At 49.1% G+C, this 15,055-nt stretch overlaps 6 protein-coding genes across 6 annotated transcripts; 4 read left to right on the top strand and 2 right to left on the bottom strand.

Annotated features, from left to right (window-relative positions):
- Nucleotides 1–147: 147 nt before the first annotated feature.
- PENARI_c009G04995 (uncharacterized protein) lies at nucleotides 148–2,982 on the top strand (the record flags this gene model as incomplete). The annotated part of the gene is made up of 4 exons (XM_022631851.1): nucleotides 148–459; nucleotides 534–2,648; nucleotides 2,703–2,872; nucleotides 2,925–2,982. The coding sequence occupies 4 exons, from the start codon at nucleotides 148–150 to the stop codon at nucleotides 2,980–2,982; spliced, it is 2,655 nt and encodes an 884-aa protein (XP_022488160.1).
- Nucleotides 2,983–4,757: 1,775 nt separating this feature from the next.
- Nucleotides 4,758–5,480, bottom strand: PENARI_c009G00746 (uncharacterized protein; the record flags this gene model as incomplete). Its single annotated transcript, XM_022631723.1, has 1 exon — nucleotides 4,758–5,480. The coding sequence occupies one exon, from the start codon at nucleotides 5,478–5,480 to the stop codon at nucleotides 4,758–4,760; it is 723 nt and encodes a 240-aa protein (XP_022488112.1).
- Nucleotides 5,481–7,725: 2,245 nt separating this feature from the next.
- On the top strand, nucleotides 7,726–8,215 carry PENARI_c009G12131 (DNA-directed RNA polymerase II core subunit RPB9; the record flags this gene model as incomplete). The annotated part of the gene is made up of 2 exons (XM_022632071.1): nucleotides 7,726–7,802; nucleotides 7,870–8,215. The coding sequence occupies 2 exons, from the start codon at nucleotides 7,726–7,728 to the stop codon at nucleotides 8,213–8,215; spliced, it is 423 nt and encodes a 140-aa protein (XP_022488131.1).
- Nucleotides 8,216–8,688: 473 nt separating this feature from the next.
- On the bottom strand, nucleotides 8,689–9,280 carry PENARI_c009G07076 (mitochondrial 54S ribosomal protein uL14m; the record flags this gene model as incomplete). Its single annotated transcript, XM_022631909.1, has 4 exons — nucleotides 8,689–8,759; nucleotides 8,825–9,049; nucleotides 9,127–9,211; nucleotides 9,266–9,280. The coding sequence occupies 4 exons, from the start codon at nucleotides 9,278–9,280 to the stop codon at nucleotides 8,689–8,691; spliced, it is 396 nt and encodes a 131-aa protein (XP_022488169.1).
- A 1,252-nt stretch (nucleotides 9,281–10,532) lies between these two features.
- PENARI_c009G03231 (SET domain-containing protein) lies at nucleotides 10,533–12,611 on the top strand (the record flags this gene model as incomplete). The annotated part of the gene is made up of 2 exons (XM_022631801.1): nucleotides 10,533–10,646; nucleotides 10,707–12,611. 2 exons carry the CDS (start codon nucleotides 10,533–10,535, stop codon nucleotides 12,609–12,611), a joined length of 2,019 nt encoding a protein of 672 aa, XP_022488205.1.
- Nucleotides 12,612–13,202: 591 nt separating this feature from the next.
- On the top strand, nucleotides 13,203–14,895 carry PENARI_c009G10437 (putative carboxylesterase; the record flags this gene model as incomplete). The annotated part of the gene is made up of 2 exons (XM_022632023.1): nucleotides 13,203–14,561; nucleotides 14,638–14,895. The coding sequence occupies 2 exons, from the start codon at nucleotides 13,203–13,205 to the stop codon at nucleotides 14,893–14,895; spliced, it is 1,617 nt and encodes a 538-aa protein (XP_022488071.1).
- Between the last annotated feature and the right edge of the window lie 160 nt (nucleotides 14,896–15,055).

The following is a 15,055-nucleotide window of genomic DNA, read 5'->3' as shown; positions in this document are numbered from 1 at the left end:
CGCGGCAAGAATTCCTCTCCGCATCAACAACTCTTTCATCTGCCTACGCCCCTCGCCGCCTTCAACTTCTTCGCATTTTTACGACCTGTAATGTTCTAACCGCCTTGGGCATTACAGGCCATATCGTTCCTTCCAAATCTATTTCCGATGCCAAAGGTCAACAGCTATGCGCCAGCCTGGCTGTGCCGGCCCTCGCCTGGTGCAAGCTTCTTGACCAGCAAGTCCTCTCAGAGCCCAGCGGAGGACATCAACAAGACATCGAAATCATCGAAACCCTCTAGCAACGGACCTAACCGGACAATTGCTAGAAGAGGAAATGAGGTGTTCGCTGTAGTTGATAATGAGATCCGGTGGTCAAACCTTGCGCGCCTCAAAGATCAATGGCAACAACAAACCAAGCAGAAGAAGGGATCTGCTGAGGTCGGAAATGCCACGGATGCAAAGCTACCATCCTACAGGGTACGTTTTGGCTCCGACAGCTTTCGGTGACTCTATAATTATGTTGTGATCAATCGCGACTAACATTTGCGCAGGTTTTGGCAGTCCCTGTATATGGATTGATCAAGCAAATCATTCCCTCCCCAAACGGAGCCTTCCTTGCAATTATCACTGAACATACCGTTCACATCTCTGTCCTCCCCGACTCTTCGCACCTATCGTCCTCCGACTCTACACCCCTTCGACTGAAAACATACCAGTTAGGCCCGACGACCCATGTTATTCCCGAGGCGCCGGTCGTGTCCGCGCTATGGCATCCCTTAGGTTTGCACAGCAACCTCAGCGGTTGCATTGTAACCATCACCGCTGACGCCGCTGTGCGCGTGTGGGAATTGGACCGCAATAATCACTGGTCCTTTGACCAACCAACTCTAGCAATCGATTTGAAAAAGCTTGTCGATGGAACCTCGTCTGATCAAGACTTTGCGCCTTCCGGATTCGGTAAGAACAAAGGATTTTCAGCTGATCTCATTGACATGGAGGTCGCCTCGGCCTGTTTCGCGGGCAGCGGAGAAGAAAAAGAGGATGCATGGGCACCTATGACTCTGTGGGTGGCCATGAGACCCGGCGATCTCTATGCGCTGTGTCCTCTTCTGCCTTCCAAGTGGCAGGCTCCTTCAACGACCATCCCTTCCCTCTCTTCCGCGATTGTTCCGAAGTTAGCTGCACTGGAGCAAAATCCGGAGGAATTCGACGAGGAATTGACTGCTTGTCGACAACAGTACGATTGGCTCAGCGAGATCGATGACCAAGAGCCTTTAGGTCTGCCTGCTGGAGCTGAAACCCTCCAAGGCGCGGAAATTTTCACTCGCCCCGCCAATCCCAGTGCTATTCCCAGATTGCAAGGGCCTTTCCGATTCGATACAGGTGATGAGCTGGACGACCTAGACCTTTGTGATCTTCTTGTCATTGCTGCTAGACTGAATGTTGATGATCTCATGATGGGCGAAGAGGAAGAACTGGCAGTTGACATTAGTGAACAGGATAAGCTCTCGGCCACTGTTATCTCTCTGTCTAGTGGAAATGGCCGAGTCCACGTATGTCTGGAGCTTGATGGTGTCGAGGGTCAGTGGCTGCCCAAGGCCCAAAAGAACGCCTTCCGTACACCTCTTTCAGAGCCATCTGATCTTGTCCTGGTCGAATCCCTGGATACTGTTAAGACGGGAGAAGCGACTACATGGCCCACTTTTACAAAGGATATTCACTCTCGGTACTCCTTTTTTGTCACGACTGCAACCAATGTAGTTTCTCTATCTTTGACCGCATGGACGCAGAGACTGGAAGCCGAATTACAGGCGGAAGATTCTGCAGGTTCTGCTTTCCGTCTGCAGGTTCTTTGCGATGGAAATATCTGCCAGAGAGAAAAGATCTTGCAAGTCTCAGAAGCCGACATCACTTCGAAAAATGAACACCTCGCCGCGTCTCTTGTCTTTTATGACTTTGATCTTGGCTACCTGCTTCTCACTTCGCTTCCATCGAACCCATATGCGGCAGTAATGGATTCGCCAGAAGATGCCATCGCCGCGGCATTTGAAAGCCGGCTTTATGAGAAGAAGGCACCAACGGCAAGCTCCGCAGCTATGACCCCTCGCCGCGCTCCATATCAAGTTCCCGCCATTTTCTATTCTGATTGCCCGCTGGATTCGTTCGTTGAAAAGCACGTCCCGCACCGCCAGCGCCATACACTCAAGGAGCAAGTACGCCTGTCTCCTGCAACATTGGACCTTGTGGCTACTGCTCACCGTGTTCTATCCGCCCATACAAATGCCCTCGAGAGGGCTGCCTCGGATCTTTTCCGCCGATGCGAACGCCTACAAGGTGAGATGCAGGATCAATTGAAGCAAATTTCGGATGTTGCAGAGCGGGTCAAGGGTGTGACGAGCGAGATTGGCGAAGATGGACACCGCACAGAGGGCGTCCGAACTGGTGAAGCCCTCGACAAGAGATTGCAATCCGCCAAGGACAAACAGGATGAATTGCAGCGCCGATATGAAGCATTGCGCAAGAAGGTTTTGAACTCTGGGGGCCGTCCCCTGAGTGAAAGGGAGAAGGCCTGGGTTACCGAGGTCAAAGCTTTATCTGGTTCCTTGCAGCCTAGTCAGACTGAAGACCAGGATGATGATCAAAATCTGGTCCCACGCTTGGAAACTGTAAGTTTTGCTCACATGTTCTTTCCGGTCACACTAGCTCACATTTTTATCTAGGTCAAACGCCTTGCTCAGGACCTCATTGTCCAAACCAAGACTATTGCTGCCAAGTCGCCATCTCCTGCCGAGCCTGGAAGTCCAAGCTCTCCAGGTGGAGCTCACCCCAAGGTCCCGCAACGCCTGCAACGTGCCAAGGTTGCGGATGCTATGAGAATGGTTGAACGAGAGTAAGTTTTCTCTTCACGTGTATGGCTGAATCCGTGTCTAATCATTTCCTAGGTCTGCTGTTATTGATGCGATTACCGCACGCTTGGAACGACTCAACACAAGTCTCTGAACTTCCCAACGTCGTGTTTACGGAAAGGGTATAAATTCCCCTGCATCTCATGGAATATTTCTGTTGGATTATCTTCTCTGAGATGGGTTCAACTTCACATTGAGCTGTGGCAGTCTCATAATGTAGTTTTTCATCCCTTTTCCTGTTCGAGTCATGTTGTAAGTCTAGTTTAACAAAGTATTTTATTCCATCATCTCTGTCCTACATATAGATGGAAAAAGTCATAATTTACCTACAAACCTCCATCGTCGCAGCCCAACACAATTGCGTACAAAAGAAAGGCTATGTCTATCAAGCCATTCGGCATACGTTAGTGTGAGCATCACTTTCTTCCTCTTCCTCTTCCGCAGCAGGCCTGTTATCATGCACAGGATCGGCGCAATGTCTGTACAAATCTATATAAAATGTTAGCAATCAGTATCATCACACCAAATCCGCAAGAAAAAAAGAAAAATCCAAACTCACCTTCAACAGCGTACCAATCCGTGCTCACACGCGCAGCCCGATAGTCCTTCCCCATCGACCCCAACTTAACCGGGTCACAAACTCTAGAGCAATCAAAGTTATTCTCTTCACTCAAAAGCCACCGATGTACCCGATCCCGATCTAAATCTTTGTTCAAGTGTGGTGTAGCAAGTGGTTTTGGTGAAATTGGCAAGGCAAGTTCTTCGCCTTTATCCTGTTCATTTTTACCTCTGGTCCTGAAATGTAATTTGCCATCTTTAGCATTTATTCTTTTCTGTTCTCTTCGGTCCGCTCGGTGACGTTCTTCATTGGCTAGCCGCCTGTCGCCTCTTTCCAGCAATCTGCGCATGGTGCCATGTGGTTGTATAGCCTGATCATTCTTTGGCCTAAGCATTGGCTCCTGTCTGAGCATTTTGATGGGCCTTCGTCCCAGATACAGCCGCATATTGTGTATTTGTGCGCCCAGAAGATGCACATTGGGGTCGGTAGATTGGTTTAAGCTATTTCTGCTGATTTAGTACTGTAGCTGGTTCGCACTAGTTCTTCCAGTTAGAATTAATATACTTCAGAGTTAGGTTAGAGGAGCCTCTATTCCTTTGTGGGTGTGCTTCCAGGCGGGGATTTAAAGACATTCGTAGCTCTCATTCATTGGGGCGATTGGGATGATGAGAGGGAAGGTGGAATATTGAAAGACAGTGGAAAGGAGCTGAGATGGCTCCACAAATAGCACAATGACTTCTTACAGGCTGTGGCATCGTCATTTTTTTTCTTCGCCCTCTTGAGTGTTGTGAACAATGATAAAGTAGAGCCCGCCTTTGTTTCTGGTCCATCCGAACTAGGGTTGTCGCCGCACGTGACCGGGGGAGGCATCCCAATAATTGCACATTTACGTTGACGGTGCAAAATGTATGTTGAATAAACGGACAGGAAGTCTGCTATTATGAATAAATTTGATTCACTGGCTTCGAATAAGTGGCACCTAGTGGGAAATGGAAAGTCATGTATGTTTGTTTATTTCAAATCAGATTGGTGAAACACTGACTCTCCATAAATGTCGTCAACGTTATTTTCCCATAACAGAAATCAAAAAGAGAACAAAGGAAAAAAGAATCAAAAAAAGAATCAAAACTGTACGGTACAACAGCATTCCTATCCCAGAAACTTCATTTGTGTGTACCTGTGTCCATGCGCACCTAGCCAGTCGAACCGATGGTGAAATTTCCGGGCCAGTAACTCTATTTCCGTCAGATTCGTGAGCCACAGACCGTGTGTGCATCATGGACAAAAGAAGTTATTGTTGGAAGTTGTTATCAAAGATGTGGGGAAGGAGGACCGCGGATGTAGAAAGTGTCGGCAAGCTCTTCGGCGTCCTCCACGCGATCATTGATCATCAAAAAGAGGTCATCAATAATCTCCTCCCAGGAGGGCAAAATCAGGCTCTTTAGGCAGGTCTCCCATTCCCACATGTGTGTAGTGAACTCGCCATCAAACCACTTGCGCCACTCGCGGTACTCTTGCTCGTGGGCATTCATGAGGCGGCAGGCGAGGTGATCGGTAGCATGGCGTGCTGCACGCCACTGCTGAAAGGCTCCCGACATCAAGATGTGGACCTGGCTGGTGTATTCAGTGGTGAATCTAGCATAGGCAAACTCGTCGACACAAAAGCGCAGAGCCTCGCGGGGGATTTTGACCGAGATAGAGAGGGTGGGGTCGACCTGGTTCCAGTTCTCCTTCCACTCGAGAAGGCGCTTGACGGAGCTGACGTGCAGCTGGTACATGAGGCCGGATTTGATGGGACAGGTCTCGAAAAAGCGGTTGTTGCGGATGATCATGAGTTGCTTCATCAGGGTGATGGTGACCAGGACGTTGGTGCGGAGGTCGGCGAGCGCATTGCGCACCTGAGGAGGGGCCTGAAGCCAAGGGGGCAGAGCAAAGTCCAGTTCGTTGAACTGGTAGTCGAGGATCGACTTGTTATTGTTGAAACTGAGCATCATGAAGCGCTTGTTTCTAAGGGTCTCGAAGTCAGGAGACATGGGTTCGATGGGATGTTTGATGTAGATCAGAAGAACACAAGCAAGCAGGGAGTTGGAAATATGGATAAACGGATGACACTGGGAAGTCATAAGAGTCATAAAACGATGTTGCTGGTAAATTTAGGGTCCCAAAAGGGAATCTTAATTGACTGTCGTCCCCTTTAGGATTTTCAACCTCGATGTGCTCAGATAGTCTCAGTACCTGAATAGCATTGTTCCTCCATCGTTCCCCTATTGTTACCGCACTTGGCTAATAAACAAGGCCTTGTCCTATTGTCTTACAACAGGGGGTCATGAATGTGTATACAGTGCTATTGATAAAGTAATGGACAGTCTCTACACGACAGCCTTGAAGTAACCTGTATCGTTTCATTCAATTTTCCGTCCTACTTTAGCCTCGCTTTTCTCACCGTTTTTTTGCCCATTTTCATGTGCCTCGGTTTGTAGTTTTAAAAATGGCTGGAGTGTAAAAGGACTTATATCTTATGTCTATATCTTATTGTTTCCTATTGTCTCAAGGCGTCGGAGAATTATTTTGATTTATACCGCGCCTGGAATATGCCTTTGTTGAGATATACAGTGCTCAAAGAAAATGGGCTTTATGAAAGCTGGCTCTGGAAAAGATAGTCCACAATCGTTATCAGGGTCATTCATTGTATTGTGATTCAGCTCATGTACCAATCCCGATGAATACATGATTGCAAAGTGTGGAGCCATACAGTTACATGTTGAGTCCAGTACCTCAGCGATCCTGCTATTGTTCTTTATTGACTTGCTCTTCTTGAAGACACAACAGCTGCTCTCCACAAGGGACTATTGTAACGTTGCTTTTTAATAGTTCCTATCCGAAAAGGCATCTTCGGTAAACAAAGAGGGACAAAGACGTGATTTCATTTTCGTAGTTTATTTTCTGTTCAAAATTTTCCCAAGAAGTGCGACCAAGGGTCATCAAGGCATAGATGCGATTAGAAATTTTTCGCCTGCCCACAAACTAAATCGAGGAATGAGCAGAGGAACGGGTTTATTGGACACTGTGAAGTCATAGATTAGTTCCCAGATAGTCGTACAGTGTTAATTCAAATACAAAGCATACCGTTCGATGAGATGCACTCCAGAAGCTGTCTCCACGATACCGCTGACCTGGCCAGGCTGCAAGGCGAAAGCGGCATCTTCGAACTCCTTCTGCATCTCGCTGCGGCCAAAGAAGCCACTTCAGGTCGTTAGTATCAGGTATTATAACGAGGACACACGTAAACACTCACAGGTCTCCCTTCTTGCGAGCACTGCTGCAGTCGGACTCGGAGACTGCAAGGTCGCCAAGGCTGGTCTCTCCGGACTGGATTCGCTGCTCATGGGCCTTCAGGATCTCAATTGCCTCCTCCTTCGTGCGGGTAATTTCTGCCTCCTTCCAGCTGCTTGGGCGACGGCTGTCGCGGTGCTTGACGAGCAAGTGGCTGCAGCGAATCTTGCCCTCGCCTTCGCCTGAGGCATCAGGGCGAGATACGGGGGTGTGGTTTTGCGCCATGTAGACTTTCAGCTTCTCGGTATCTGTCTCAGCAGGTGGTTCCCAGCGAGATTCCTTTGTGGAGGGGTTGAAGTAATAGGGAAGGTTCTTGGAGTTCGAATGGCGAACTTCCCATCCTGCTGGAAGTCCTGTGTCGGCCTATACATACAATCAGCTGTGTATTCAGGGCAAAACAATCAAACAGCCGCACCATTGTCAAAAACCGGGTTCTATAGGGGAGAAGTGTTTGTATTGAAGCTTGCGCGGAGGAGCTACTGTAGGAAACTGCGGGGGATATGATGCACGAGTGCAAACTGCGCAAACTAAGCACGCGCTAAGCTCTTTTTGACTGTAATGTGCTACCGCCTTCGTCTCTCCGCCAACTATATGGCCGAAGTATCTAGAGTTTTGGCCTTTAAGAAGTGGCCGGCTGACCGTAGAGCATACCTCAAATGAAATATATATCGGAATGAATACTAAATATCAGATTTGAATGCTATAAGCAAACTTTCTCTCAATACAATGAATAGATCCGATTCTGCCGGATTAATAATTGGTTGCGGCAGCTGAGCCTATTCCCAAATAAGGTTAGCGTGTCTCGGCCAATCGACGCCAACGAGTTGACAGTCTTTTATATCACTTTAGGTCTTGCTGCATTTCGGTTACATTCTGTTCACTCATCCCCCTCGTGACCCTCTATCTCGAAGCTTCAACCTGAATCCGGACACATCCCGTTCCAAGATGTCCAGCCCTTCGCCCTCCGCCGGTGGCGAGACCAAGCAAGCCGACCAGATCCATTTCAAGTTCTGTCGCGAATGGTATGTTTTTTCTGAGCTATATCTCACGTAGCGCATGTAAAAGGAAACTCATTAATACTCTCCATAGCTCCAACTTGTTGTACCCCAAGGAAGACCGCGTGACCAACCAGCTGATGTTCACCTGCCGAACTTGTCATGTCGGCGAGCCCGCTTCCTCCTACTGCGTCTACCAGAACAAGCTCCACAGCCAAGTCGGCGATACTGCCGGTGTCACCCAGGATGTTGGCTCCGATCCCACGGTTTGTCTCCCTGGTTTCTGTACCCTATGCGGCGAGGAAATCACATGTTCTGCCTGCGGCCCGGACCCTGATGAGGCGCGTGTTGCGGACAACACCGACAGCTTGAACTCCTCGGATACCGACTCCTGGCTCAGCGCCGGCTACTTTGATAATTACTGGGCGTTCAGTGGCTAACGTACGATTTCTCCTCGATTGCAGCTTCCTCGTGCCAACAAGCTTTGCCCGAGTTGCGGTGAAACCGAAGCCGTTTTTTTCCAGTCCCAACAACGATCTGCTGAAACCGGAATGGTGAGACCCGATCCTGCTCTGATATCCAAGGAGACTATGCGCTGACCATGTCACTACTCTCACTCAGAAACTCTACTACGTCTGTTGTGCATGCGGTAATGTCTACATGTGATAACCTCTTACGATACGGTCTACGCGATCCCCGATACCCTTTATTAGTTTTTTATTTCTGCGATTTTTTTCCGAGTGAAGATGCATACAGGAGTTTGGCGATCGGCAATCTAAAAAGCATATACTGACTTCGAACGGAACTTTGGTATGATGCGGGTTGCTATTGATACATAGAATTGAAATGAAACATTCTGCCAAAGGAAAAAGAATACAGCGCTCTCCAACAAATGTAGAATCTCGTGTGGATCTTACACGTGCACCGGTGCCAACGACAAGATCTTGGACCACTGCTTGTTCCGTAGCTCCTGGCCGACGACTCCTGTATAAACGTCAGTATCCAAAATGTAGACATGGGCTTAGTTCTAAACTCCCAGAAACACTAACCGTTCATTCTTGTCCCAATGGGGTCTCCGGACTTGTTGACCAACACACAAGCATTATCACCGAATCGGACGAGGGAGCCATCAGGGCGCTGCAATTCCTTCTTCACGCGAACAACAACGGCATGTCGGATATCACCACGGCGGACCTTGTTCGCAAGCGCAGCGGCGGTCGTGGCTTCGGAACCTGCGGATCTCTGCTTCTGGACGACGACGACTATCCGATCACCTATTGCGCCATTGATGTTAGCCTTTCTGTCCATTTCTTCTGTATTCCATGCTGGATCGGGTGCCGCGGAGACTGACCGATTGTCGCGGGCCGCTTCTTCTTGAGCACGTTCACGCACTCGACGATCGAGGCGCCGGAGTTGTCAATGCAATTTAATAGTGTCTAGCATGCAGTCTGTCAGTTTCATATTCTCAATTAAGAGGTATAGGTCCGTACCTTTAGTTGAATCATTGTGGCTGCTTGATCTGTCGTTGTTGCTTCGTCCACAATTTGTTCTCGCGGTCGGAGGGAGGTTTCCCCGGACAGTAAGTTTATCCGAGCCTATCTGACTCTATACAAATCCAAGTTGCTACGTCTAACGTTAGTGCTGCTATTATTCCATCATTGGGATGTTTAGTCTTCTATTTTGCGCATTGAGAGAAGAATGTAATATTTGATATGCAACTGGCCAAGTAGTCTGGGTAAAACGACCTTGCTGATAAGCATCCTACAACAGGGGTCATAAATGTGTACACAGTGCCACGGAGATGAGAGCCTCGAAGCGAGTATACCATTTCATGCATTGCTTTCGCGGTATTTCGGCTTCTCCTTTGTCACCTCTTCCTTTGCTCATTTTTGGGTGTCTGGGCTCAGTCATACAGATCATATAAAGGTGCCGGTGTGAAAGGACTCACGGCCTATGACTTATGGCATGCCTTATCCTTCGTTTTACTCGTAGACCTATGAGATCTGCTGTTTTCTTTTGCGTAATTAGTCCCCTTTGCGCAAACGCAATTTCAAATCCACATCAGTGAGTAAGTGGTTTTATATGAGGTCTAAGGTACACGCGGACTATATATGTTCAGCACGAAGGAATGGCAGACTTAATACCGAGAACTTCCCATTACTTTTTTCTTAGATGTGGTATATGGCATCTGGCATTTGCATCTTAATAATACATAGCTCTGTCTAATATCAACCAAATACAAGAATGGGTTATCATTAAGAAGACAGTTGGAGTCAGCGCCCTGACGATTCGCGTGATGCAGCATAGAGGCGTGACGCTCCGTGCATACAGGTACAATGTAGCTCGAGCGCGTAATTGCAGGCAGCCAAGGCAAGGGACTTAATAAAACATATATATCCTTAACCTTGTTGACCTATTGTCACAAAACCGGAGGGGAAGGGCAAGGGAAAGGCGGCCAGGTCTCACTACCGAGCGTTGGTTCCGCCCCTAAAACTAAGCCTCGTTGCGAGAGGGCCTCTTCCCTTGGACTCAATGGCGACAACTTCACTCTAATTTCCTTCAGTCACTCATTTTTATCATCCTCGCTTTGAATCTGACAGCATTCCCCGAACCCTTTCTCCCTTCCTTGGATCTTCGGCAGGTCTCCGCTGGCCTCCGCTGTTCAACCGCCCTTTGCACACGTTCTGCATTCCATGATACCACTTCCTTTCTGCCGCTTTGGTTTTTAGCGGTTTTTCTCTATTTGCTACGCCAATTATGCCTCCAAGGAGAGCGCGTAACAGCTCGCCAGCGGCTGAACGTCGCGAGCGCCTGACCCTGGCCAAACTGGCCAGCTATGACGATGTCGCAACAGATGCGCTGGTGGATCACGTACGCCCTTTGCCCACAATGCAACAAAGAACTCTGTTGACTGACGCAAGCCTCTCATAGGCTTACTTTTGGACCACTACACGCAAGAATCGCACCAAGTACAATCCTGCCCGCGGTATCCACGACGACGATATTGGGCGCATTCTTCTCCACGATGTTATTGTCGATAGAGATATCACAAGTGCCGAGCGCCAGCTGCTGGAGATATCAGGACTTAAGAAATACCTGACGAATCTCCCCAGTCCCCGCGAAAAAGAATGGTTTCGTCGACATCTCCGCAAATACATCCAGATGTATCTCCCAGACTGCCCGTTCGAGGTCACCACCACCAACCGATACATTATCACGCAACATGAAGCCGCGATCTGCGCTCGCAGGTTCATCAAAAAGGGCGAAGAGATCAAATACCTGAGTGGAACACTCGTGTCTATGACCCGTGAAGAGGAGATGGATCTTGGACTGACCCGCAAAGACTTCAGTATTGTGATGTCGAGTCGGCGTAAAACCCCGTCTTTCTTCTTGGGCCCTGCTCGCTTTGCCAATCACGACTGTGATGCAAACGGGAGCCTGGCAACGCGTGGAAACGAAGGCATGTCTGTTCTGGCCATGCGCGACATCTACGAGGGAGAAGAGATCACGGTTTCTTACGGAGAGGATTATTTTGGCATTGATAACTGCGAATGTCTGTGCTTCACCTGCGAACGGGCTGTTCGCAATGGCTGGTCTCCCCAAGCTGATTCGGACCAGAACAGCAAAGAATCAAGTCCCGTGTCGACTGAAGCCTCTCCGGTCGAAGACAGTATGGGGAGCAGGAAACGCCGGCGCAGCTCTGAAGTGGACTCCGATACTTCTTCGACCGTGTCTTGCTCTACTCCGCGAAAGCGAGCCAAATTTCAGCGACAAATGTCTAAATTGCGAAAAGAGATCTCCGTTTCTGAGCTCGCTGGTGAATCAGCCTCAACATCCGAGACAGACCTTGTCACTACCCCGGACACTGAACTCGCTCCAACTCCTATTTTGACAGGAGCCATACCTCAGGCGTCCAAATTGAGGCAGGAGCTCACAGACCTATCCCCAGTGCCAACACCAATTGATTCACCACTCCCACCACTAGCCACAGAATCGGAACAGCCAAACATGGCTGCTTCAGGCGATACAAGGCAGGCCCGGAGCTCGCAGGCCCCCCTTCACGCAGATTGCGAATCTCCCGAGTCTAACGCCGAAGAGTCTCACCGTTCGTCAACGTCAACCACCGCGACAACCGTCGATGACATCGGAATGAAGATTAAGACAGAGGAGACCGGAGAGTCAAACCAGACAGAATCCGCAACATTAAACGGCAAAAATCATGCCGAAACCTCAGCCGAAGGTCAGCTCGCCCTCATGACTCCTCCCAAGGACACACCCCCAAAGGAAGAACAGCTAGACTTATCGGAATCCCTTGAACTAGATGAAACACCCTCGGCTGCCGAAAAACCCAAAACCCGGAAAAAGTGGAGCAGGCGTCGATTCATTGTTGACTCTGTCGAGACCGAATCGCAGATTGCCCGAGTTCCCGGAGACTACACTAAGACCTCCAGACTGCTTGCTCAGAGATACGATCGCTGGGTGGAGTGTCAGACCTGTGATAATTGGTTCGTTCAGTCCAACTCGTACCTGACACGACGGGAATGCCCTCGCTGCGAGCGCCATTCCAAGCTGTACGGATTCCAATGGCCATACACCGACAAAAGCCCCGATGGCGAAGATCGAGTTATGGATCACCGCACCGTCCATCGTTTCTTGTCCCCTGACGCACAATCCCGCGTCAGTCGCCGAGGACGGGGTGTCAGTTTTGGAATCACCCCAACCCCAGAACTGTCAGATACAAATACCCCCGAAGCAGAGACGAGCGACACGAACGAGTCTCGTCGCGATGCTCGGGCAAGTCGGCGTCGCACTAGAGAACTTCGCATGACTATGTAAAGGAAGGCATTGGATCCACGATGAGAAGAGGAAAGACGGAGTTTTGGTTCACGAGGAACGGCGTTTTGGGGAGACAATTCCCCCGAGTACTATATATAGCGTGACTGCGATTGAATTAGTTGTTTGGATTTCTTATAAGGATGCATTTTCAGGATTGCAAGTTGGTTGAGGGTTGTTTGCATGGGACTCCGGTGGAGGCGTTGACTATGAACATATCTGGGACATGTACTATTCAATAGCTATAATCTATGTTATTCAGCACTGCAGATGTATCGGGATGTTCAACACCGAACGAACAAGGCCACTGCTGTCCCCCCGCATTTCGTCTCATCGGGCAGCATGAACAATAACTGCACCAATGAGCTGTCCCCATACTGTCTTTTTCACATCGTCTGTTTGGAAACGGCTGGGGTTTCTTGACAAGAATGCAGGGACTTCCGGAGCTTTCTCTGCCGAACCTGATTCTCTTGCCCAGTGAGATGATTGTTTCCCCTTGCCCAGACAGACTATATATGGCCTACAGCCCGGAGAAAACCGATGTCAGATGGCATGGAATAATAGCAAGAATACCAGAGCCTGCTGACCTTGAAAATGAGACTATCCTCGCTCATTCTCCCTCTCATCGGCCTGGGTACCACCGCCAGCGCCGCATACGACAATCCTCTAGTGAATCTCGACTACGGAGCCTTCCAGGGCCAATATGACAGCACATACAACCTCTCATATTTCCGCAAGATCCCATTTGCTTCACCACCAGCAGGCGAGAACCGTTTCCGCGCGCCTCAACCTCCACAGAAGATCATCGGAGGCAGCTATGACACAAACCAAGACTTCGACATGTGCCCCCAGCGCACAGTCAACGGAAGCGAAGATTGTCTGTATCTAGGCCTGTTCTCACGGCCATGGGATCTATCCAAGAAAACAAAAAGACCAGTACTGGTCGTATTCTACGGTGGAGCCTTCATCCAAGGCAGCGCCGCTTTCACCATGCCACCATCCTCATTCCCAATTCTGAACGTGAGCAGTCTCAATGACTACGTCGTGATTTATTCAAACTATCGCGTCAATGCCTTTGGCTTCTTACCCGGAAAAGCAATCAAGGAATCATCGACTTCAGATCTAAACCCGGGCCTACTGGACCAACAATACGTCCTGAAATGGGTGCAAAGCCACATCCATAATTTCGGCGGCGATCCCAAGAATGTAACAATCTGGGGCCAGTCAGCTGGTGCAGGCTCGGTCGTTGCCCAAGTTCTCGCAAATGGACGAAACCGCCAGCCGAAGCTTTTCTCCAAAGCCCTTGCTAGCTCACCCTTCTGGCCGAAGACTTATGACTACGACGCACCGCAAGCAGAGGCAATTTACACCCAATTCGTCAACTTGACAGGCTGTGCCGGCTTCAAAAATGACCATGAAACAATCTCCTGCCTCAAATCCGTAGACGTGCAAACAATCCGCGACGCAAACCTCGTCATTGCCGCAAGCCACACTTGGACAACGAGCTCCTACACCTGGGCCCCAGTGATAGACGGGACCTTCCTCACCGAGACGCTCACAGAAGCTGTCAATAGCGACTCCCTGAATACGGAGTTCGTCTGGGGTATGTACAACAGCCACGAGGGACAGAACTTCGTACCGTCAGGTCTTGACAGTGCAGTCTCAGTGAATGGATTCAATTCCTCAATTGAAAGTTTCCAAAGCTGGCTTACTGGATTTGTACCTGGGTTATCAGCGAAGCAGATCAAACAAGTCGAGTCTGTTTATTACCCAGCTGTTGGGAGTACGGAGACGATTGCGCAGTATAATACTTCCCTTGTTAGGGCTGGGTTGGTTTATCGGGATGTTGTGCTGGCTTGTCCGGCTTATTGGATTGCTTCGGCTGCTAGTAGAAATGGGTATCTTGGGGAGTATACTATTTCGCCGGCGACGCATGGGAGCGATACTATCTATGTGTGTTCCTATTCCTTTCTGTTTCCGTTTGGATATGTGTTTGTTTGGATGCACAGGCTGACTTGATTGATCTTAGTGGAATCGTATCAATGCTGTTCAACAGACTAACCCCGTCGTGTACGAAGGCTATGCTGGGGCTTTCTCGAGTTTCTTCCAGACTGGTGATCCAAATGCCCACAAGGTGACGAATGCTTCGCAGCCTGGCGTACCGGAGCTACAGCGCACCAAAAAGGAATTTGTTATTGTGGATGATGGTTTTGAGAATGTAAAGCTGGATCAGTTGAAGAAGAGATGTGACTTCTGGCGAAAGCTGGCGAAGGAGGTACCTGTGTGAAAGACGACTAGAAAAGACGCTATTGCTGAGTCTACAACTGGAATCAACTTTCAATATCGACAAGAGAATGAATTAGCTCGTTATATATGATTGCATATCGTACAGACTTCCAATGATCCGACTATTGCAATGACAATGACAATGGGTATAGTCGTTTTCC

Source organism: Penicillium arizonense (genome assembly GCF_001773325.1).
Source record: "Penicillium arizonense strain CBS 141311 chromosome Unknown PENARI_contig009, whole genome shotgun sequence".
NCBI classification, from domain to species: domain Eukaryota; kingdom Fungi; phylum Ascomycota; class Eurotiomycetes; order Eurotiales; family Aspergillaceae; genus Penicillium; species Penicillium arizonense.
This window is presented reverse-complemented; position numbering and strand designations above follow the sequence as displayed.